Here is a 24,864-nt window from a genome sequence, read left to right as displayed (position 1 = left end):
CACTCCCTCTCAGCTCAACTCACTTCATAGGGTTGTTGTGGGAAAAATAGGAAGAGGAAGATATGTTAAATATGTTTACTTTCTTGAGTTATTTGTAAAAATAAAGGCAGGATCTTTCCACACATGGAGGGGAAATAGCATTCTTCTTCAGGCATTCTTCTCTAGGCATTACTTTTGCTCTGTCTATCTAACAATTCACATGGTTGCTTAAAATACTGCAACTAGGAGAGCCAGGATTTCTGTTACTGAATGAAGCAGTCATGTGAGTGACTCACTTGATGCTCAACAACCAAGATTCTGATCCAGTTGTGGTTGTAAATCAATGTCTACCTGTATTACTTCTATTTTTCATCTACTTACAGGCTATTAAATGCATTGATTAATGCCATCAAAATGTTGACTCTTAGCACCACATAGATTTAACAACTCCCATAATTCAAATATCAAGAACTTTTTCTGATAAATACTAGAAATATAAACATTCTTTGATGCAAATGGTAGGATTTCCTTCTTAGGGTAGTGTAGTGATGGGATTTTAAATAAAACTACATGCAGCATGTAGAGGTAGAAGAGACTTGAGCAGAACAGTTGTTTTACAAAATAACCACTGTTGATGTAATTTCTGAGATCTCTTCCATTTTCAGTTCCAGTGTGCTTTCCAACTATGAATACAAACACGCTTCAGATGTCCTTACCTAAGTTATCCCTAGCTGACCCTCCAGAGGTAAGTGCATTATAAGATTATAGACAAATTGCAACCTTAACCACTGAAAAGAAGGAGTTTATTGCATGGGATTGATCATTTTCTAATATCAGCTGTGACCTTAATGAGTTGGCCTAAAAGCTGTGCTTTCTTGTTTTCAGCATCAAAGGACTTGTGTTGATGAAATTAGTAGGGAACTCTCTTCCCCCTTTGTATCTTTTTGTATAGTGTATTAGAGATGTTTTAAACAAACAATTTTAAAAAGGGGGACAGGATTTAAGCCAAATTAAAATTAGTTCCATCATTATCTTTGTTTCCCAGAAAGTTTTTTGATACAATGTTTTGTTTTGAAATTTGCCCATTTGACCAGGAGAAACGAGGAGGTGGAAAACCTGCTCAGTGGCGAGTTAAGGAGCATTTCAAGTTGTTTTGTTAAATGGCTAATTTGAAAAGGCCTTTACCTGCTAGGACAGCTATTTTAATAAGGATACTTTCCCTTTCCCAATAGTAACCATTTTGGGAGATTAAGTGATCTCCCAAAATTCCAGAATTTTGTATCTGGAGCTCTCAGAATTCCATATATACCCACTGGACTTGAAAGATGGAGGATTCAGGCCATCCTTTGGGATGCACAGACACCCTTCCATTCTTAGCTGCCTCTCCAAAGCCCACTTCTTGCCATGCTGAAAACAAAAACTCTTTAAGAAGAGTGACCAGGACAGATGTCAGAATGCCCCAGAGTAGCATTTTCTTCTTTTTCAGATTGTATTTGTGATGCACTTTTAGTTACCATAGTAAAAAAAAAAAGCCATTGCAAGATGGGCAGCTATATAAATCGGTGCAATTGATAAATCAACCAATCGTCTAAAAACTGCAGTGATGAGATTAAATTGGTGAGTTTGACTCATACCAAATCCCCAAAACTTTTGATCAATATACTCCAGTGTACTATTTTTTTTAAATGTATATAACCTATTTCTACACCCCCATAAAGGATCATAACAAATGTATCTGAAATGCTGTATGAACCCAGCACCTTATCCCCATGGAGAGTATGTGGGTTTACCTCCTCTCCACCAGCCATTCACTGAGTCAGTAACTAGTTCTGTGCTGCTTGATTTTCCTTTTCAGCTAATGACAATTTTGTGTGTTTTTTGTTTTTCCCTAAAAGAGGATGGGTAGAAACTATGCTATAGAAGCACCTTCTTCATGGAGGAAAGCTTAACTGGGATAAAAAGAGAGGGTTGGAATTATCAGTGAATAGAACCATAAGAATGAGGATCACAAATTCAGAGCAGTCGGACTCGGTCTGTCCTAGCCTAATGGGAGGATGCAAAATGTTTGCAGAAACAGATTCTTGTTTCTGAGTTATTTTTCCTCAGTCAGAAACCCTGCTATGTGCTGCATAGCGTGTGCTTCAAGTGCAGGCCAGATAATATCTCCGTTACAAAAGAGCAAGCAGATATGTATGAACTGTATCTTCCTGGGCAAAACATGCCGTAGGATAAGGAATAAAAAATGATCTGCCAGATTAGAGGACGGTCTAGTCAGTCTAGCCTTATATTTCTTACCTGATTGGTCAAATATTTCAATCAGCTTATGGTGGCTGTACAAAACTGATGCTAAGAAATACTATATGGTAGCTGTGAAAAAGACTGTTCCATTAGTTCTTAGAGCAGGGTGTCAAACTGGCGGCCCGCAGGCTGGATACATCACATTCAGGCCACGCTCACCTCAGCTCTACGAAGGCAAAAAAGGTTGCGATACGTGATGTTATGTGACACTATCGAGTTTGAGAGATATTAGCCATTGATTGATTTACTCTGAATGGATTTGTGTAATCATATTTAAAAGCCAAAATTATTATTAAGCAGTTTGTATTTTAGATCTTTTTTCCTAATTACCTGTCTAGAATATGCTTTTTCTGCTATCACAACCAGGCAAATATAAAAGTGTTCCACCAGAAACAAAAAGTGATTTGATATTTAATTTTTACAGCCTGTGAACAAGGAAAGAATGAATGGAGCCTGTGCTGTCCAGGGTAAGCCCTGTTATATCTTTATAGCCATTCCATCCCTGGCTACTTGGGAATAATACATCTTGCATTTTGTGTTTTTTGAATATTTGTAAAAAAACAAAACCTTAATTAAGTATTTGAACTGTTTTTTTTTTTCTAAACCCAACTCTACTCACTGCCTATCTTTTTTGGATAAATTGTTACTATCCCGTTACAATCCCCAGTTACCCCATCAGAGTACCCTTTTCTAGTATATGCTCAATATAGTTTAAAAATCTCATTTAAGAGACATAGATCATGAACTCCCTTTCAGTCACTGGTGCCTTCCTGGGTGTTTTATTTTCATCTGACAATGATAGAGTTGGCAAGATAGTTTGGCTAGTTAAAATGTTGTGATCCTAAAGCTTTGCAACCTACTGTCCTTTAAATGTGTGAACTTTGATTCCTGTTCCTATTTAGCATGGCCAATAGATACCGGTATGAAAGGCATTATGCAGACTAACGGTTTGGAGAGGATTGTTAACTTTATATAAACTTGCATGAGTTTTCACTAGGTTTCATATTCTGAAGAATGTAGGCAGAATGCAACTAACGGGCATTTTTATTATATCTACAGCAGAACAGATTCACATATCCATTCCAGAAACAGAAGTACAGGTATTGTGCAAAATTATGATAAGCAGTACACATCTTTTTGTTTAGTATGGAAGCATTTTAGGAATTAAAAGAGTGATATAGCATTAGGAAATAACTGGATGCATTTTCAGTTTCTGCCTTATTTGGTCTGTTAAAAGTTGTTGGTCTGTTAAAAGTTGTATTTCCCTTGCCTTTTTAAACAATGGAATGCATTGCAACATGTTCCCCACTATGGAGAGGGAAAGTGAAAACAAACTGGAATGCAAAATAGAATACAGTCAGTAGCAGTAAACACCGAAAAACATGAAAGCTAATTATAAGAAATCCAGCCTCCTTAAATCCCTTTATACTGGCTTCTGCAATTGGCTTCTTGTTTGCATGACAATTTATTTTTATACTAGTCTGTGAGTATTTGGTGGCTGGAGTCCAATCTATAACTTTTCATTCCAAGTTTGCATACACTTCATACTGTACTTGGGTGTTGCCCGTGGACTTCCCAAATTATTCATAGTGAGAAAATTTCTGACTCAGATCACTCTGAATTGAATTGACATCTGGGGAAGAAAAAGTCAACCCTTCCTCATATTGAGGGGGCAAAGGTTAGAGAAAACTGTCCTGGGACAGATTATTGGAGAAAAATTCTGCAATTCTGAGCTGTCCCATCAACAGGAAAGTTCCTTCCTTGACAATTTTCTTGTTGTTCTGGAGACTCTTCCAAATTTCCAGCACAAATTTAAAAAAAAATAATTGGGAGAATTAGTGAAATTTCTTCCTGTTTTTATGTGTCAGGATCCCCATGGGCAGAATACTGCTTATAGAGTCAAAGATTGATAATCTCGTGTGTGTATTCCTAGATATGTATTTAGACACACATAAAAGTATGTGTCTTTGTACATGTAACATGTCTTGGTACTGTATTGATCAGTATAGAATTGAGCCCAGGTAGAGTTACACAAAGGAAGCAGTCAGCACAGAACACCTTGGTTCAAGGCAAAATGTTAGAATTGTGTTGTGCTTCAAATGCAAAGGCAGAAAATTGTTTTTTGCTGAATGTGAACAATGTGTAAATAGCTACCTGCAACTTCTTGATGGCTATTGCATCTTTTCTCAGTGTGCTCACTACAGCTGGTATAATTCTGGAAACATCTTTATTTGGTTTCAAGTTTGGCAAACACACACTACACGTGCCCCTTGTCTTTTTTGCCTTTGAATTTGAAGTACTGCATAGCTCTCCAGAATGTAATGCTTCTCCCAAGGCCCATGTTTTAGAAAGGGCTCTGAGAAGCCATTATTCCTTGCTGTTTTCTGCCACACAAAGGCAAAACTAATTAGATGATACAAAATAGTCAGGAAGTGCTGTGCTGATGATTTAGAGTAAGAGGCTTCATTCATGATGTTATTTTTGCAGGGTTGTAACAAGTACAGAATGCAAAGCAAACCTTTAGGAGTCTGCCTGATTATTGACTGCATTGGCAATGATGCAGGTAAGTGCAATGGAAATCAAGTTGCTCCTTCCTGCCAGAATTGCTACACTACATTCGTTTGGTCACTTCGGTATGCGTAATTTGTCACAACAGCATAATGTCTAAAAATAAATAGTAGGGTGTGCAAAATATACTTTTCTGGGAAATATGGGAACATTTGGCTTTCCTTCTAAGTCTTGATCCCCTGCTGCTGATAGACAGCTACCAGTCTCATTGGTATCAAATTGATATGGAGGAATTATGTAGTCTTGCCCTTTCTTCTGGATATTTAACCTTTGGGAAATGTTGAGAAAGCCAAATCTATCTTTAAAAGCGAAATACCACTCACGCAGCATCACGAAATCTCCAGAACTGTAAAGCCTTACAAACTTGAAATTTGGCATGTATGGTCCTCTTGGCTACTAGGTGCTTGCTAAGAAACCATGTTTTGAAATGACCATCGGATCATTAATATTTCTTAATACAGTAATTAACACGCTCTGATGCTAAGGAGTTCTACTCCCCCTCCCCACCTGAAAAGAAGTCTGTTCCAACTGTCAGTTGCCTCACAGTCCGTTACCTTAGTAACGGAAGATAGATAGATAGATAGATAGATAGATAGATAGATAGATAGATAGATAGATAGATAGATAGGAGAAAGGAGGAAAGAAAAAAAAGGAAAGGAGGAAAGAAGGAAAGGGAAAGGAATCCCTTACAGTATGTGTTTCAATCACTGACCACCACTGAGCCAACGGATTGTGAACTGAATTTCTCTTGCATAGCCCGATCACAGTTTCTTTGCGAAGCACAGGTATCCAGCTAGTTAATGATAAAGTACAAATTAGGGACATTGATTATAAGACCAGTTTTCTTGAATTTTATTGCCAAATGTTAGATTGCTGCAGCCCTCAATTATGGGTATTTACAGAATCTTACACTGAGTAACACGGGCTTTTCCTGAGCTTCTGCACTATTGATGTGTAGATTTCATGAGTCTCCTTATCTATCTTTTTCCTTGTAGCTCTAAAAATTCTTACCTATGTATTTCCATAGTATCCTTAATATTCCAAGATACCGTTTGCTGTCCCCAATTATTTCATATTTGAGGGCCATACAGGTAAATTTTACATTCACTAACCTACTAACTGGCGTGGTATTCTTGCTCCTGCTTCTTTTTCTCTAGGTTTGTTGATGAAAACCTTTAAATCACTACACTTTGAAGTTCACTGTCGATTGTTTCTGAATATGGATGCAGTGATGCATGATTTATATGAAACAGCAAGGCTAAGAGCTCACAAAGATGCAGATTGTTTTGTTTGTATACTTGTCAGTCGAGGAGACCATCAACATATATTCTGCACAGACCATATTGTTCCAGGATTTCAATTGGAAAGGCTGAAGGATTTCTTTACTGGCGAAAGGTGTCCTGATCTCTTAGGAAAACCAAAGCTCTTTTTTATCCAAAACTATGTTGAGTCCCCAAATTGGCAAGGAAATGCCAGTCTGACAGAGGCAGATGGAGATCTATGCACAATCCCACAAGTAGCAGACGTTTTCTGGAGCCACTGCACATTGGATGCCTCTGTATTAGAGAGATCCCCATGCTCATCGTCCTATTATCTCTCCACTTTGGCTGGCCTTCTGATGGATCCTCAGAAGAGGTAGGTGTTTATGTCAGATACTATAGCCATGCAGGAGCCATGCTGTTCTTTGGGAGAATGGAAAATAGATAGGAATATGAAAACAGCATTCCGACAGTGCTTGGTTTGCAGCAATAAGGTAAGCATTGGTATTGGTTCCTGCAGAAAGAGTGAGTGACAGAAGTGAGACAATTTTGACACAGGTCAAAAATATGCTATAGAAATGTAGTGGTTTCCCTCTAACTGAGCAATGTCCTCCATATACATTTCTTTATAAAAGGGAACTGAGGGGCTTCTGATGGTTAATAAACACATAAGGCCTCTATTCCAGACAAGTGATGGAAACACTAATACAAACACATCTTTCTTGTCCCATGAGCAGGGAAAACATCTTGAAGAATTCATCAATGAATAAATGTTACCCTGTTACATCCTCCAGGTAATACAAGGAGTGGCTCTTACTTGGGAGAAGCCATGCAAAACACAAAGCCTCAAGTTCTCCTAAACATATTTACATGCAAGGAGGTGCTATGTTTGCATCTGTGCATGCTCAAACATCCCAAATACTGCACATAGTCCGAGTGTGCCTTAGGGCAGAGGTCCTCGAACCATGGTCCGTGAATCTGCACCAGGCCACAGCATGCCAGAAAATGGGCTGCGCAAACAAGTGAAGCCTCATCCACAGAATGCATGCATTCACAGCATATGAAACCATGCCCACGCTGGTACCCAGAAAGAAAATCGCTCCGGTTCTCTCCATGGAACCAGTCCCTGGTGCCCAAAAGGTTGGGAGCCACTGCCTTAAGAGTAGTTGAATAACCTACAGCTGAAGGGTAGAACTGGACATGTTTGCAAAATCTGGAGCTGTTCACCTGCAGCTTTTACTTATAAAATGTATGTAATCTCATGCTGAAGGTATTTATTTTTCTCTCTCCCTCCTTTTTCCTTGCAGAAAGCTGTCTCTGTTGGATATTTTTGTGGAGTTGAACAACAGAATTTATGAATGGAATAGGATTAATTCTACAGAACAGTACTTACTCTTATTGAAGCACACCCTGAGGAAAAAACTTTTCCTGACTGACAAGTAAAGTCCTTTGGGAAGACTTTCTGAGATTTATCAGTTTCTCTTGGAGTGAAGTACAACATATGTGATAGCATTCAGAAACATTTGTACTTTTAAACAAGTAATTTTTGTAAACAAGAAATAGAGGGGGAAAGTTCTTACAATGTATTAAGATCTTATTGCATACCATATGTGCCTTATTTATATAACTTGTCATGATCTTTCTCAGAACTTCGCTCAGAGAATTATATTACTTTCTGCCTTTCTTATGAATATAAATTAAAATAAAAGCCAAGGTGGATTATTGTGAGACAACATAATTGTCTCAGCATACAAGTATAATCAAAAGTAATAGGTAATACTATGAGTAAAGTAGTATCAGTGCTTGGTTGGAAGAATCTTCTTGCAGAAATGGCATTGAAAAGGAGGGTAGAAATTGGGGAGCGTCTGAGCTTTGCCAGTGTATATACTTGGCTTTATTATCTTGTTCATAGGTTTTGAAGGTCTTTCCTAAACTCAGCCCTCCAGTGTGCAATTCTTAGTCCCATCATCTCTATAAAAGCACACCCTATAAAAGCCAAGAGTGTCTGAGAACAAGGCAGGCTATGGTTAAATGTAGCTAGTGGGACAATGTGATTATTTTGGTGGTTAGTTCAGCAACAAGGATAGAATATTGAGATCCACTGCACCAAGAAATCCCATGAACACAGAAATATAGGGGAACAGAAACTTGTTTCTAGCCCAGTCAAGACAACTAGCAGAACTTGGTTGACATAGGGATGATACTACTCTAACAAGGGGCTCATTGAATTTAAGCAAATGCTTGGGGATTTGACAAGGAGAAAAAAGAACGTGCAGGAAGTTATCTGAGAAGAGAACATAGTCTTAATAAAAGAATTTTTAAGACATTATTAGTAATACTAGTAATTTTGTCTAAAATACAACAGTATGTATTTCATCTGAATATCTTGAGATGTGTATTGTGCATTTGCATTTTAAAATTTGTTTCAATACTTTGGATATTTTGGTGTTGGTTTATACTTTTCCTTTCTGTGGAAGCTGGTCAGAAACATTTCAGTCTTTGTCAGGTGCCCAGAACTAGAATGACACTGTGAACTGATCAAAATTGGGGGGAAAGGGATTTGTTTTTGCCTACCAGACTAACTGCATTCTCTTTACAGCTCTTCAGATAAAGCCTTCAAAGTTCTTAAGGGGCCTCCATTATTTCCTCCACTGGAGGGATTTCAAGCTCGCTAGTTTGTTTTTTCCATCCCCTTTTTAAGCTGGAACTGTACCACAATCTTATACATTTATATGTATCCTGGGGGAAATTTTCCCTTTTTAAATTTAAATCTAGTTATTTTGTTAATTGCTTGATTGCTGATTTTATTATTTTAGTAGATTACTTTTAAGCCTTGTACTATGCTTTTTTGTTAAGACTAAATTTCCAGTGTTGTTTCAGATAGATTTGTCTACCTTCAATATCACTGTAGTTACCTCACAATCTGTTTTAAAGTACTAGGGAAGAATTTGTTGGATGCAGAGGATCCAGTGAGAGGGAGTGATTTAGTTGTTGCTGGAAAATTGTTACTGTGGGATTCTCGGCTGAAGCAGCTATAGCTAAAGAAGCACATAAGCAGGGTAGACCAGGAAAGCCAGGAATCTTGTCTGCCTCCTTCAGTCCTCAACATACAACTGCATTTGAGCCCAAATTTGTTTGCTAAGCAAGTTAAGTGAATTTTGTCCCATTTTATGACATTTCTTGACACAGTTGTTAAATGAATCACTGGAACTGTTAAGTTAGCAATGCGGTTGTTAACTTAATCTGTCTTCCCCATTGACTTTGTTGGCCAGAAGGTTGCAAAAGATGATCAAGTGATCCTGGCACACTGCAACAGTCAGTTGCCAAGTGTCTAACAAATTTTGATCATCTGACCATGGGATGCTACAATAGTCGCAAGCGTGAAAAATGGTCATAAGTCACTTTTTTCAATGCCGCTGTAACTTCAAAGGGTCACTAAATGAATTGTTGTTAGTTGGGGACCACCTGTAGTTAAGAAAGAACCAAGTTGTTGGGGGAACAGAGGAAAAAAATGTCACCCAAACCAGATAGAAGTTGGGTCTGAGCACAAGGAACCCTTCCCCACCACCAAGTCCCATCAACAGCTACCAGACTGTTAACAAGGCAATAGTAGTTGCCAGTCTTGTGATTCAGAAAGCAAAGAAATCTGCCCACTGAAGCCTGCCCACTCTTTGTAGTCTTTTAGAAACAGATTTAAATTGCTCTAGCTGGTGAAGGATATGGGTAAGTGTGGATTAATGGGTGCATGCATATGCACAGGGGGGAAGAATAGCAGATGTGCATTGTAACCAGGAAAGTTCTGCTGTACTTTAAATTCACTGGTTTTCCATGTATTCCAAAGAACCTGTTGTGCCTCAATGTTCAATTGAAAGTGGTTTGAGTATGACCCTAATCATTTTCCAACTGTTGACCAGGGCTGTGAGTGTCCGTAAAACAAACCTGGGAATGTGTGCAATACTTTTATTGGTGTCAGAATGAAACACACAGATTAAACAGTTTAAATTTACTATTTGAGTTATCAGTTATGCCTTTGTGTAAATCTGGGATGACTGACAAAAAGATACTTTATCACTGCCCGGGCTACAGCTCTACTGGAGAATTCTGAGGAGGGGAAATCGATTTGGTATTTTGTGAAGTGATGGAGAAACTGCTTGAGAAGTTGGGATTGCCTACTGATGACTTGTAGGAGAAAATGAAATCAGTATATTCAGGGAGAAATATTAAGATAGAATTTGGGAAACCGTACAAATTAAGTGGAAAGAAACAGAAAGATTTACTTGGAGTGTTAGCAGTACTATTGGGAGTTGGGCTGACCCAAATGGCTAAGCTCTTCAGGCAATTACAGTCAAGAGAACTGCTCTTTAAAAAGAGACTTTGAAAAACTGAAAAATGACTACCATGTTTGGCTAGCTGATTATCACCTGCAAGAGAGCCAAATGGTGGAACTAAATGAGACTTTGGCTCAACAGAAGGATAATGTTGTAAAGGGAATTGTACCAAAATTGAAATTTTGAAGGGCTTTCTACAGACATCTGATAAAACTAATCACACAGCCTGTGGAGAATGTACTAAGGTAGGGGAGCTGTGCAGACAAATAAGGCAATAGCCTTACGAAATTGTCTGCTCAACAGGCTCAGATCTTGATGAACCCCCTCCCCCACACACCCACTTTCCCTTTAATGGGAAGGAATTTTTTGAGAACTTAAGCGCTTAACAACCTCCCTAGGACATCAATAGCAATAGTAGAAATAAGCACAAACATGGCATAGAAATGGCCCAAACCAGCAAAGGGAATACTTCTAAACAGTCATTCATACCTCTTTATTGGGAGAAAAGGTGAAACAGATAGTTACAAATCTGGGGGCCTTGAGCCCTGATCCCCCTCAAATGGACCTGAGGCTATAAGCAATTCAGACTCCAGTCCAATGATCTGACCATGAGATTGAGGAACCGGAAAATAACTCTTTTGTAACCATAAATGATGGTTTCTTGTGAACAAAGCTAGGATTTGTAAAGTTAGTACAGTCTATTCTGATCAGTGATCAAAAACAAGCTTGAGTTTTGAATTGAAAAAAAAAAGTCCAGCCAATCAAAAACAGTACTGTTAAAAGACAGATTAGGAATACAGATCAAAATGGGCAAGAAAATGATAAAGAGAACAACTACCTACCCTAGATGAGTGAAAATCTCCAGGCCCAGATGGATTACATCCCAAGATTTTGAAGGAGCTGGCAGATGTGATCTCGGAACCACTGTATTATATCTTCCAAAGATCCTGGAGCACCAGGAAACTACCAGGGGACTGGAAAAGAGTGACATGGTTCCCATCATGAAAAAGGAAAAAAGGGGGGGAAATGGACTCAGGAAACTATAGACCATCAGCCTGACATCAATATCTGGGAGAATTCTGTAAAAGATATCTACAATTAATCTGTATACACCTAGAAGCAAGCAAAGTTATAACCAGAAGCCAAAATGCAATCTTTTTGACTAAATCATTGGACCAGTGAAATGTGGTAGACATAATTTACTTGGACTTAAGTAAGACATCTGAAAAAGTAGACCATAAAGTAGTATGTAAATCAGAAAGATGATAGCATCACCACCAGATGGATTCGTTGGTTGTGTGTGGCTGACCACAGTCAGCATGTAGCCCTCAATGGATGCATACACATGGTGGGAAGTATGTGTCCTCATAAATTATTTAGATGAAGGTAAAAACCTTCCTGACACCAAGCTGAAGAGAAGAGAAATGAAGGGAGCAAAGAAATAAAATCTTTCCTGCAGCCTTTTCTCCTGAATTACAGAGGGGGTGGAGATGATTAATCTCTAAAAAAACAAACTTTTACGTCTAAAAGTTGTGTGACAAAATGGAGGCCACTCTTGGCAAGCTTTAGCTGCCTGGCTGACTGCCTGTAGAGTGCAGTCTACAGTCTACCTTTAAATCCTAGCTGGACTCTACAGGTAGTCAGGAGAGCTAAAGGTTGCAAAGACCCAGTTCCTTCATTTTGTTACACAACTTTTATAGATAACTTATTTTTTTAGTTCAGGGCAAAAAGCTGCAGGAAGCTTTTGTTTCTTTGCTCACTTCATTCCTTTACTTTACAGCCTGGAGTCAAGGTAAAGTTTTTTTTTTAAAGAGTAGAGTTTGAAAAGCAAAGGGGAAGTTTAATTTTATTACCTAATGGGGTAGCACTTATTCTACTACCTTGGTCATATTTCTTCCTAATTCAGTACCATAAAAACTATCAGTACCTAATCTCGGGGTAAATAGTATTAAAATATTTTGATCTGGAAAGGTCACATGGATCTTAAAGGGGGAGAGGGTTTTAATCAGTTGGATGGGGGGAGTGGAAAGCCCTCCGGGGAGTTTTTTTTTTTTTTCAAAAAAGCACTCAGAAATCAAGAGTGGAAATAGGGCCCTGCAACGACAGACATCGATTTCTGCCCGTCCCCCCACTTTTCAGGCAAGAAAGGAGGGGATCCACGCCACTTTCCGCGCCCATCAGGAGCGCGCAGATTTTGGCCACACGAGGGCTCCCCCCTCTCACTTCAGTCGCCTCCAATACCTCTTTTTCACTCCCCTCACCCCTTAAAGACTGCAAGTGGACTCCTTTCCACATGAAATGTGTGTGGCGCAACTATCCGGAAGACGAGAAAAATGCTGTGGAAGGTGGTTTCCTTCTTTATAGTTGCACCCCCTTTAAAACCGTGGAAAAGGGAAGGGAGGGGAAGGACGTCTGGCCTCGCTAAAACTACTTTAAACCCGCGGACCAGGTCTGGGGTAAACTGGGGGGCGGGGGAGGGGCAGCTGTACCCGGCGCTGTAAGGCGCCACCACCACAAACGGGGAGCTTATTTCCCCGCCAAGTCGCTGCGAGGGGAGGAGCAATAACTACGTAAATCCTGTAAGATCTCAAGCCGGAAATTCAAAACACACGAACTTCGTGATCAGAATTTCGTGAGCTTTTTTGTTTGCTTGTTTGAGAAACCTTGCTACCTTGCTCGGACGGGACTTCTCCGATCGCTTGATCGCACAGTATCCGTCGGTATCAGAGCGTTCCCTGCGCGCTTTAGTAATCCCGGCTGCTTCTAATGAATGAATTCGGGAAAAGGACTTGGAAGTTTTGGTGCGTTTTAAACTATCGCTTCGCCATAGCTACTATCCCTACATCTCAACTCCAGCGATTTTTTTCGGGAGCCGGAATCGAGGTAGTAAGCAAGTTTGGGGGTCTTAATAAGCCGGGGGGGTTCCGTTTTCCTGGATCTCGCTATTGGCGTCCTTCTTTTTCCAACCTTGACTGCCCCTCCCCGAAAAAAAAATATTCCGCCCAGGCGAAAGCCGAACAAGTGGCAAAGTTGCTGCACGAACTTTGGAAAAGTTTTCCTCGGGCTGCAGAAAAGGCGCACGGAAATCAGTTAAATCGTGCGCGTTGCGGGGGAAACACGGGCAGAAAGTTCTTTAAAATGGCAGTGGCGTTTCGGGAAAGGGAGTGGCTGTTGTGATAAAGTGGGGTTGTGGCGGGGGAGGAGAAAGATATGAAAGTAAAGACATTGGCCCTGTAACGGGAAGGATCCTTCCTGGGCTGCCATTGCAGTTAATGAACGAGGCCACCGTTTTCATTAGTCCAAGCTGAAAAAAGCCTTTCCCCAAATAAGGACGCAGCCTCGGGAGGGGAGAAGTTTCCTTCTGTGGTTTTAGGTTGCCGGCGCATCAACTGGACAAATTCAAGGAGATTCGGTGTATTTTTGTTATCTGGACAGCTACCTTGATTTTATTGCTCAAAGGAACTTGTATGTTGGGAAAATAAAAAATAGATGGTCAGGAAGTCTGGAAAGCCCCAAAGAAAATGGATGAGGGAGGTTTATGGCCACGGTTGCCATGTGATCTAACTTCAACTGTAAATTACAAATTTCGTATTTTTGTATAGAAAATGATGAATTTCTCTTACTTAAGAATTCTCCAGGCCCTGTTTTTGTGATAAGGTAGGACAGAGTGTTGGAAGTACAATGATATAAAATCCCTTGCTTCCTCCTGAAGGACTACTCTCAGATGATACTTGGCTTATAATTTATGGTGTTCCAGAAAATGGCCTGTTATCCCCCATGCTTGAATCAGTGCTGTTTAGAATTTGGATTAAAGTATGATATGAATAATCAGTATGATATGAATAACCTTCAGCTCTTATTATTATATCCATCTACTTATCCCAAAGTCTTGTAAAGAGGCCTGCAGAAAATTGGAGAATTGATCAGATTGAAAAAAATAGAAATGTAAGCCAAAAAAAGGTGAAGAACATTTGTTATGAATGGAGGTTTACAACTGATCTTAAATGAGGCTGCATTCATTGTGAAGGTTCAAATGAGTAAACCAGGACTCTGACTTTACCTCAAACAGGAAAATGTAACTTTCTAGCAGTCTTTTTATCTGTTAGAAAATCATAGGTGCTACACTATGTTGTGCTTTGGGGAGAGGACAGCACCTTACTTGGTGACTCATGCACTACTGCTGTGAAGGGTGAGCAAGTGTGACAGACAGACAGACAGACAGGCACATATATACTCTGGAGACATTTATCTTTTAAGTTAGTAATTTCAGTAGGTGCAAGGTGAAGCTATAGAGAGAGTACTTATAGTGTCACCTTGCATCTTGCACCTACTGAAATTACTTCCTAAAATAATGAAATTGTTTGCTTACTAAATTTAGACATGATTGACAACTGTATTGAATCAGTTCTGTTGGTTAGTGGTGCATTTCCAGTCCCCATGGTGAGCTGTGATTTTCACTTTTATCTGATTTCTTGCCTTTATATGGATTGGTGTTCCTATCCTGCTGGGACTTGAAGCCATAGTACTGCTTAATGTTTAGCTCTTTTGATAAATGGATTATGTCATAGAATTTTATGTATTGTGTATTGGTTACCTTTGACAATAACATTTTAATCAAATAGATGCCAAACGCTGTTTCAGTGAAATACCGGTAGAAGGAAAGGTCTGATCATGGAACAGTTGATATATTTGACTTCTTTAGTGTGTTTATATGAATGCATGCAAAACCAAAAAAAAAAATAAGTTCTAGCTTTTGATAATATTACCACATTACAAAAGTTTATCTGTGGCTTATCTGTCCTCTCCCCCCAGAGTGATCATTGGCCAAATTATTTAACTTCATTTTATATTGATATTTTTCCTATAACTGCTGTTATTACAGTAATTGTTTTGTGCAAAAATATTTGCTTTCAGTTGATTGGGAGAGAATTTGTGAGTGTTTATCTTCCAGGGAGGTTTTTTTCTTTTTCCACTACCTTCTAAATGCTTAGCATTATTTTTTTTCCTCCCTTTTTAGAGATTTTAGCTCCTAAGAAAACTTTTCTCCATGGCTGACAACGACAATGTGGTATTTCACCAGCAGCTACTATCAATTGATGAAAACTTAGGGAAGGACGATGTAGAAGATCTGAAATTTCTCTGTTCTGATTTCATCTCATTAAAGAAGCTGGAAACAGTGAAATCAGCCCTGGATATTTTCCAGTTTCTCATCAATGAGGACTTAATTAATAAGGATGATACTTTTCTCATAGCAGAGCTTCTCTACATTATCGGGTGTAACTCTCTGCTCCAGAAACTTGGTTATACTAAAGTGATTGTTCAAGAAGAACTGCCTAAGAGAGGAAAGGTATCTGGTTATCGGTGAGTTTTCCAAACCAAAATGTAACTTCCACATTGATTATTTTCTCTTCTGAATGGGTACCAAGCACTTTCATTATTTATTTTGATTCTGTATATCTAAATATTTGCCATCAGAGTTCATTGTCCAGAATTTCAGAAGCTTAAATTGAGATGGTAGGCAAGGTGCTAAGGATGAATATCTTATAATCTTATATAAAAAGAATTAGCTTACATGTTTAGCCTTGTCACCCAGACAGTTGCTGTATAAAATAACACAAGACCTCACAAAGGATAATGTGGAGAATGCTGCGTTTCTTCTGAAGATCCATCTCCCAAAGAAGCAACCCATTAAGGTGAGTAGAACCAAAGACTAAAAAAGCAAGAAACATAAAACATATTTAAAAATGCCTGCCAAAAATCTAAATAAAGCAGGAATTATTTTTAAAAAATCCTAATAAGTTAAATGAGTTTAACATCAAATCCACTTCCCTAAGGAAAGAGTGCTATAGTTGTGTTGTCAAGAGCAGAAAGTCCTTAGTCCTGATCATGAGATGGCCTTAACATAGCCTTTCCCCTGAAGGTACACATGTTTTGAGGAAAACATGGAAGGTAGAAATTTTCTGAAATGCATTTTACATGTCCAGAAAATCTATGTTTGCCCAATCCTAGAGACTGACTTCGCCCTATGCAGTTTAGAAGATTTTCAATTTGTTGAAGAAACATTGGAAGTTGTTCTTATGTTGCTGACAGAACTCAATTGAAGATGTGGAAAGACTTGGTTACTCAACGCAGTATGGGAAGCACATTTAAATTATAACTACTGCATTGATTTTTCTTTCCCAGTCAGCTTTGGAGTTGCTGACTTCCCTGGAGAAAAAAGGCCTTCTACTGGAGTCTGACCTGAGCGTTATTGAATGTATCTGCCAGAAAATAGCACCTCATCTCCTGAAGAAAATACATATGTACAAACAAGCAAAAGGTGTCTAATTTTGAAAAATATTGCTTATCAAATATTTGTGGTCATTCTGTGCCAGTCTCGTGGTACTAGATTAAGACTTAAGTGTCAAGCAAACATGGGTTTATTAAGTATGCTCTTTGAAGGGGGAGGTAGGTGGCAAATGTGGAACATAACCTCTTTCATTGCCTTCCCTTTTCTTCCTTAAACCCTGTGCTCTGTGTCTGCTAGAGATGTCTTTCTTATGTAGACTCACTTTTCATATTTCAGGAGAAAAAGAGCAAACAGAAACAGAGAAAGTAAAGGGAGGCAAGGGAAAGGCTTGGGCTTCATCCCATTCCTCCCTATGTTCTGTATATTTATTTAACACAAAAATATATTTAGTGTGTGACTTGGGACCATTTTGTGGTTTACCCTCAATTTCAAATATACCAGCTAACCTGCAATTCCAATTAACTATGGATTTCCTAAGTGGCTTTGGAGTACTTCCAAGCATATGCAAAAGAAACATTGATCTGTAATTAAAGTTCCCATTAAAATTTTCTGATTGATACAAAAAAAAGTACCTTTATGTGAAGTAAAAAAATCTTTAGGGGTAGTACTAATTGAGAGGGTGGAAGAGGTGTTTCTATAGCCAAGATGCTTAAGAGCTGCATCTGCCTGGATGGAATATCATTGCCAAGAGAAGAGATGGAAGGAAAAGTGATGGCAAGAAAGGAACCTCACTTTTCTTCCTCTTGGATGCAGCATCCTGTCCCCGCCTGGTTGATCTTGTGGCCTGACAGAGTTGGCTTTTGCTGTCTTCCCCCTTGTAGCCTGATGAATCTCCTAAGCTGATCGATGCTGAATTTCTCCAATTAGTCTTTCTTAAGGCATCTTGAGGATTGTTTGGATAAAACATGTGACATTTCTATTATTTTGTGAAGTTGTTCATTTATTCAATCATCACATTGATAGAGCAACCCGTCTCACATGCGTGACTCTGGGTAGCATACAAAAACACCACAGACTGTAAAAAACAAATTTTAAAATTATACCATAATATAAAAATTTATTTAGTAAAATCAGTAAGAAAATATTAATTAAAAAGACTAGGAGAGACCCTTTTGACATTAAGTACAATAGAGGCATCTCACCATCATCCCCAAGCCCACAGACACAGATAGGGCCAATCTCATTTCAGGGATGAATGATGTTGGGTGAAATTATGTTAGATGAAACTGGGAAAAGTGCCATTAATAGGTGCTCCTTGATGGACCTCTAAAAAGGTGAACAGGATTCAAAATTCTGACATTAAACCCCTTCTCCCCCCCCCCCCCAATGGTTTTGCATTTGTGCCCTTGGCAGCCAACCTGCATTTTTGGCCACTTGCACTACTTTGCAGTCATTTGTTAAGTTGAGATATTTGTTAAGTGAGTTTTGCCCCATTTTACAACCTTTTTGGCCACAGTTCTTAAGTTAGTAACATGATTGCTAAGTGTCTGGTTCCCCATTGACTTTGCTTGAAAGAGGATCACAAAGGGTGATCACATGACTCCAGGACTCTGCAACTGTGATAAATATGAATCAGTTGCCAAGCATTTGTATTTTGATCACATAACCATGGGGATGTGGCAATGGTCAAATGGCACCTCCCTCCAACAAGACTAGCTAAAATAAACAAAAATGTATCACTGCAATGTTGGAAATGCAGCATGGTAATAGGGACCTACTATCACGTGTGGTGGAAATGTGCAAAAGCAAAAGAGTATTGGTGGAAGATAAAGGTAGGGATGGAAGAGATCGTTAGCCAAAAAATAGAATTTAGACCAGAAATGTTCCTATTGGGAATTATAGATGAGAAATATAGTAAAGGAACAATATATTTAATGTTGCACCTAATAACATCTGGGAGATTGGTGTATGCCTAAAACTGGAAGAATGAAGACATCCCTATCGAAAGCGAAATAGTAAGGAAATTATTAGTGCAGAGATGGACAGACTAACTCTAAAAATTAAGGATAAGGGTAAGACAGAGTACTACGAAGTCTGGAGTAAAATGTATCAATGATTTGAGTCGAGGAAGAAATTGTTGACGCTTTATAGGAATGAAAGTTAAAATTTTGTAAGTTAAAGAAAATGAAATACAATGGACAAATATGATATGAATATAAAGACTATAAGGGGAAGAAGGAGATGGAAAAGAAGCTAGGTTGTAAATATGTATATAAATGTAAATAGAAACAAATATATAACTAGCATTAAATTAACAATGTAGGAAAAAAGGAAAAATTAACTGTTATATCTACTTTTATGCTATATGTATGGCCAAAATGATGGCCAAGAAAGTCGCATTGTGTTCAATTGTTTTTAATGTTTACTTAATAAAAAAATTAAAAAAGAAAGAAAGAAAATAGGAATCTGACTTGGGAAAAAACAATAAGCTGTTAATACAGGTTGACTTAGGAGCACAGTTGAGCCCAAAATTTCTGTTGCTAAGCAAGACGGTTGTTAAATGAGTTGTGGCTCATTTTATAATCTTTTTTGCTACAGATGTTAAGTGAATCACTGCAGTTTTTAAGTGAATCATGCCATTGTTAAGCCAATCTGCCTCCCCTCACTGACTTTGTTTGTTGGAAGCCAGCTGGGAATGTTGATCACATGATCCTGGGACAGTGCAACTATCCTAAATACATGCCAGTTGCCAAGCACTCAAATTTTGATCACCTGACCATGGGGATGCTGCAACAGCTGTGAAAAACAGTCATAAGTCACTTTTTTCAGTGCTGTTGTAATTTTGGTCACTAAATAAATGGTTGTAAGTTAGATTTATATTAAAGTCATTTATTGAGATGGGCGGTGATAGAAATGGAATGAATAAAAAAGAAATAATATTTGCAATCATTGACTAGAAACTGATTTACTTTGAGAAATTGCAGGTTCTGCCATTGAAATGTACTTGCCTTTTGCCTGAATCAGCCAGTGTAAAACATTCGATTAAAAAAAAAATCAGTCAGTATTTTACTGTATATAAAGCTGTGTGTGCAGCTCCTAAGTCAAGCAATAAAAATAAATAGTAATATATGAATTTTCCTTTTCTTCTTAGAACACCTTTACGATGAAAAATTTGGGAGCCTACGAGAGCACAGTGGAAAAATTTGTTCTTTAGCTGCAAATCTAGGTTTGTTTAGAAGTTTTATATGACTGTGACTTTAAAACTGCTTAACGCTAGTTTTAAAATAAATAGGTGCTCTGGTTGGCATTGAATAAAACTAGAAGTACTTCATGCTTCATCACAGTAGAATACAGAAACATCCAGGGTCCTTCTCAATCTGGACATAGAAGAAGTGAAAAAGGGGTGAAAATTCCCAGAGCCTTAAGATTCTTGTCATGGGATCTGGGAGTAGAAAGGAGTGACAAGGTGCCCTGTTTTTAATGTTTCAAAGAGCCATTTCTTAGAGTGAGATGTGAGCTTGATCCACTTACCTGACATCTTCATCAAAACAAAGTTATTATATGTTACACACACAAACTGACATTAGGGCAGTATTTTTATGATTTTTTCCTATACTTTTAGAAGTGTCTATCTGATTCTTTTACAACAAAAGATAAGGTGAACTTCTGGGCTACAAATCACATAATAACTCTGGATGATGCTTATTGGAACTGATGGGAGAGGCTTTGATCCAGACCATCCAAAAGACAACTAATTAATTGTGTGCTTTTTCTCAAAAGTACTCTGACCCTTTTGGTTTACTTAAAGTCCTTGTTTTAATACTTTTGTGATCTATTTATAAATATAATGTATTGTGAATATTTTATTTTTATTTCGTACTTTTGTGAACTGCCAAAAGTCATGAAAAGTAGCGGATTTCTTATATCTGTTAATGTGGTAGAATTGACAGCTAAAGGAGAGTGGGGAGTAAAGGGGCATTCCAGCATGGAGTCGCTCCATCAACGGATTAAAAAGAATCCAGACGATTTAGGATCTCCAAAGCACCAGACCTCACAGGAAAGGAGGGAAAACATTCCATTACTTACAAAGTCCCTGGTCTGCGCGACTTTATCCCAGAAGCAGCCATCATTTCAAGTGTGGTCACAATTCCTTGTGAAAAAGAGATTGCTTATGTGATGTGATTGTGCAGCCCACCAACGAAGTGATCTGCTGTACTTTCCTGTTGCAGTCTGTATTGTGGAAAGTGCTGTGGCCATGCTGAAATGATCCCTTCCAGCACACAGCTGCATGGCCCAGGAACACCGAGGGAGATCCTTCTTCCCCAGTGTGAGGTCCTGAAGTTGGATATCTTCAAACAATAAGTGGGAGATAGAGAGGAAGGATTTGGCGGGGGGGGCGGGAGAGAGGCCCAAGACCTGAGGTTGCGGTTTGAGGAAAAGATAGGCAAGTGACTGGTGGTGCTGCAGCAGCCATAACTTCAAACCGGGTTGTAAGCAGCTTTTGGGGGAAGGTCTTTTATAATTTCAAACACTTGCTAAGTGACCGGTTGTAAGTCAAGGACTACCTGTACCAGTTAGCCCTGGAAGTTTTAGCCACTGCAGCACCAGTGCAATCCCATGAACAAAATTTGCATGCTTAGCAAGTAGCTTGCACTTATGACTGGCTGCAGAATCCTGTAGTCACATAATCATTGTTACAGACCTCCTCTGCTAGCTTTCAACAAGCTAGCAGAGGAGTCAATGAGAAAGTCAGCAAGGCAGATCACAACTCAAGGACTACCTCTATTGTCTGCAGTATTCTACTCTCAAATGATTAGATTGAGATAAGAGCAATCTTTTAAATCTACTTATTTCTTTGTAATTTTTTTTTAGATCTCAAGGCAGAACCTGTGTTTGATTCCTTGGGACAGGGGTTGCAACAAACTCCCAGGGATACGAATGCTGTGGTTTGTATCTTCTGAATTTCTGGATTATCCCAATCAATCTGTATATGTATTGGAGTTATATTTATCCCAAATCTAGCTGTTTAGTATATTTTATGTTGGCCAATTCTTAACTTTTAAAAGTCCTTTTACAACATGGTGGACATGGAGCCCTTCAGATACTATTGACCTTCAATTCTCATTAGATCCAGCAAGCAAGTCTAATAACCAGGGTTCATGAGAATTATAATACAACATCAACAGACCATCTGTGTCAAGACTGACTCGAACATTCACCTATATTCCTCTTCACTCGCAGCTTGAATAGGGTGGTAGTGGATTGGAATGCAAGGGTGGGAGGAATGGCCTCCAAGCATTGTTGGTTCCCATAAAACATTGCTTCCACACACCCAGGACACCCAGAGCAGGTAGCACAGCATGGTTGTCTGGTTCTCATAACAAAATGAATAGAAGTGATTGGTGGACCTAATGGATGCCCCAAGGGGAATGAACTATGCGTGCATTTGTGCAGGAAGCCCAGAGCTGGTTTCGCTTCTTCTGTGCCAATGTGAATTTATTCAATAAAGTTTATACTCTTGGAAGAATAATGTCCCTGTTCTTACCAAGGCTTCCAAGACCATAATTACGCACACACTTATTTTAAAAACAAGTCTTGTTTTATTGCAGCGCTGGGAATTATTTTCATTCCCAGCCAGTAATGAATCTCAAACAGTCCCTTGAGATAAGCACCCACCTTTCTTTTCTGTGAAGTGCTGCCAAATACAGAAGTGTCAAATAAACTAAAACAAACCAACTGAAGTACAAAGAGCTTCAAGAATGAATCTGAACCGAACGAACCACTGCTTCCTGCAAAGGTTTTGTCATCTTAGCCTGTCCTTTATACCTCATGGGAGGGGCAATCACCTCCCAGCCTTACTTGCAAGTCGCCCCTTTTGTTTCAGCTGCTCTCACCTTCTAGCAGCTTTGCGCGCACACGTACTGGAACAGGCTCCCCTGGGTCCTCTGCCTTGCTGCTGCCAGGCTCCAGAGGCTGCACCCCACTCCCGGATGGTCCTGGCCCCATCTCTGCATTAGACGCAGGACCCTCGTCCGAGTCCTCTCCAGACTCCCAGACTGATCTGCTTTCTTCCCCACTGTCCAATCCCGCTGCCGTCTTCACAGGCTGCCGGTGAACCACAACAGTCCCAGGAGTTTCTTTTTCTGTATTCTTCAACTGGACAGTTGACAATCTGTTGCTCTCCCCACCTTGTTGCATTTTTGTTCATTTGCTTCATCTGAGGACCTGACACCAGTGTAGTTGTTTTTCAGCTCAGGCCTTATTTCTAGAAGCAATCAAAGGAAGCCAGATTTATTAGAGAACTGATCTGGATGACTCAGATGGTTTGTCCTTTACACACAAAATAACATCCAGTTTGCAGGTTGTAATAGTGATGTTGATTTTAAAGGCAATGAATTTTGTGCGCTAGATGTTTGTGACAAATATTGGAGTGCAAAGCCTGCAATTAACAGCAGACAATTGAAAGTCACCAATATTAAGATATATTGGATGAGAAAGATCTTTGGTGTGACTTAGCAGGATTCCTGTTAAATCCTAGTTGGTTTTCCAACAATTGAGGAATGAAGTTTGCATAGACCAGACTGTCTCAATCAAAGAATATTTTGTTAGGATTCCAAACACTGTTGCAAAATAACTGAAATTCATTTATATTTAAATGAGTCTATAGCCATCAACCCCATAAGGTAGTTCAGATCAAGAGAGCAATGCCATATAAATCTAAAACTCTTTCGTTGGAACAGCTATAGTAACAGAATCTTGCTGGGCTGAATGTGCTTCTCCCTTCCCTCCCTTTATCTCTGAGCGAATGAGAGAGAGGGGCCTCTTTGAGGTTCTCTCACATTCGTTTCCGAGAATGGACACAGGCTATGCTGGTCAGTCTTGCTAAGAAGCTGTCCCTCCTGTCCTTCAAAGGTATCCCCTCTGTGCCCTCCACAGTCGCTTTTGGTAATGCTAATGTTATTAAGATCTTACAAACCAAAGTCTGATGCTCTCCTGTCCTTCATTCTGCAGACGTTATCTCAGTATAAAATGGATGGGGAGTGCAGAGGATATTGTCTTATTATTAACAATGTCAATTTTGAAGGTGGTCTCAGAAAAAGGAATGGATCTGAGAAAGATGCCAGTAAGTGGCTTAAATAAGTGCTTATATTGGGATACCCTCCCTTTCCTTAAATTGCTTCCATATCTTTCTATAAAGTGCTTTCGCATCACAGAACAGAAAATAATTGCTAATGTGTACTTTTTATGTGGTTTCAAGCTGTAAAATAGTCTTTTAGTTATTGTTGCTGCCTGCGTCTAGATTTTTTTTAATCTCCCACTTTATTCCACAGAAGGTGCCAGGCTAGGGTTTTATCACTAGAGACAATTAATTAGTTTAATGAAAGTAAGTAGAATTGACATGTGCAAATAGAAATAAGTTTCAGTTTTCGTGGATTGGAACATTCACGCTGCAGCTTCCATTAACCTTGCGAAATCAATTTTCTCATATAAGATAGTACAGATAACCCTGACTCACCAATCGTAATTGTGACCAGCAACTCTGTCACTAAATGATGTGGTTATTAAGTGAAAAATTAAATGTCTTCCTGACTTACAGTTTGTTGGTTCCAGCTGTGGTTGTTAAGCGAATCATCACAAGTCATTAAACACAATGTCATGTGACTACAACTTGTGACATCTTGCCGACTTTGAAACACATTTAATCAATTATATGACTAAGGGACATTGCGGCCATCATAAGTGTACATTGATTGCGAAGTGCTCAAATCCTAATCACATGACCATAGGGATGCTGCAGTGGCCACAGCTTTGAGGACCAGTTGTAAGTCTCCTTGTTCAGTACTGCTGTAACTTTGAATGGTTGATAAGAGAAGATTACTTGCTCCTAATGTTGAGCATAAGCAAAATGTCTGCTGTATGCTTAAGAGAGGACAATAGCCATTAGATGACATTTAGTTTGTACATTTTTTTCACATGGCTGTCTACTTTTTTAAGTACTTCCCGCTCAAGGAAGAAAGGTCAAAGATGTAAGGGACCATGCTGGTGTTTGCAATTCCAAAGCTCCTCTGCAAATTCTATCAGCCTATTGAAATGGGGTAATAGGCTCTCCTGTTAAATTCCAATATGGATCGTTATTCATTTTCTGCATTTATAACATGTTAGAAGAAGTAAACAGGTCACAGACATAGGCCTAGTAGATTAT

The 24,864-nt window shown here is 39.0% G+C and overlaps 1 protein-coding gene across 1 annotated transcript in view; it reads left to right on the top strand.

Moving 5' to 3' along the window:
• LOC113433952 (uncharacterized) overlaps window positions 1-24,864 on the top strand; it is a 36,592-nt gene that overhangs the window by 9,897 nt on the left and 1,831 nt on the right. Inside the window, exons 5-17 of the mRNA XM_026696797.2 lie at window positions 645-724; window positions 2,702-2,744; window positions 3,337-3,377; window positions 4,765-4,840; window positions 6,003-6,480; window positions 7,412-7,543; window positions 13,092-13,179; window positions 15,459-15,793; window positions 16,026-16,125; window positions 16,616-16,751; window positions 19,813-19,887; window positions 21,534-21,607; window positions 23,673-23,784. Coding sequence (XP_026552582.2) covers window positions 645-724; window positions 2,702-2,744; window positions 3,337-3,377; window positions 4,765-4,840; window positions 6,003-6,480; window positions 7,412-7,543; window positions 13,092-13,179; window positions 15,459-15,793; window positions 16,026-16,125; window positions 16,616-16,751; window positions 19,813-19,887; window positions 21,534-21,607; window positions 23,673-23,784 — 1,770 coding nt within the window. The remainder of the gene's footprint in view (window positions 1-644; window positions 725-2,701; window positions 2,745-3,336; window positions 3,378-4,764; window positions 4,841-6,002; window positions 6,481-7,411; window positions 7,544-13,091; window positions 13,180-15,458; window positions 15,794-16,025; window positions 16,126-16,615; window positions 16,752-19,812; window positions 19,888-21,533; window positions 21,608-23,672; window positions 23,785-24,864) is intronic.

The sequence above is a fragment of the Pseudonaja textilis genome, chromosome 1 (genome assembly GCF_049901715.1).
Source record: "Pseudonaja textilis isolate UNSWEBS1 chromosome 1, rPseTex1.2, whole genome shotgun sequence".
Taxonomy (NCBI): domain Eukaryota; kingdom Metazoa; phylum Chordata; class Lepidosauria; order Squamata; family Elapidae; genus Pseudonaja; species Pseudonaja textilis.
The sequence above is the reverse complement of the archived record's forward strand: the minus strand, read 5'-3'. Positions and strand labels throughout refer to the sequence as shown.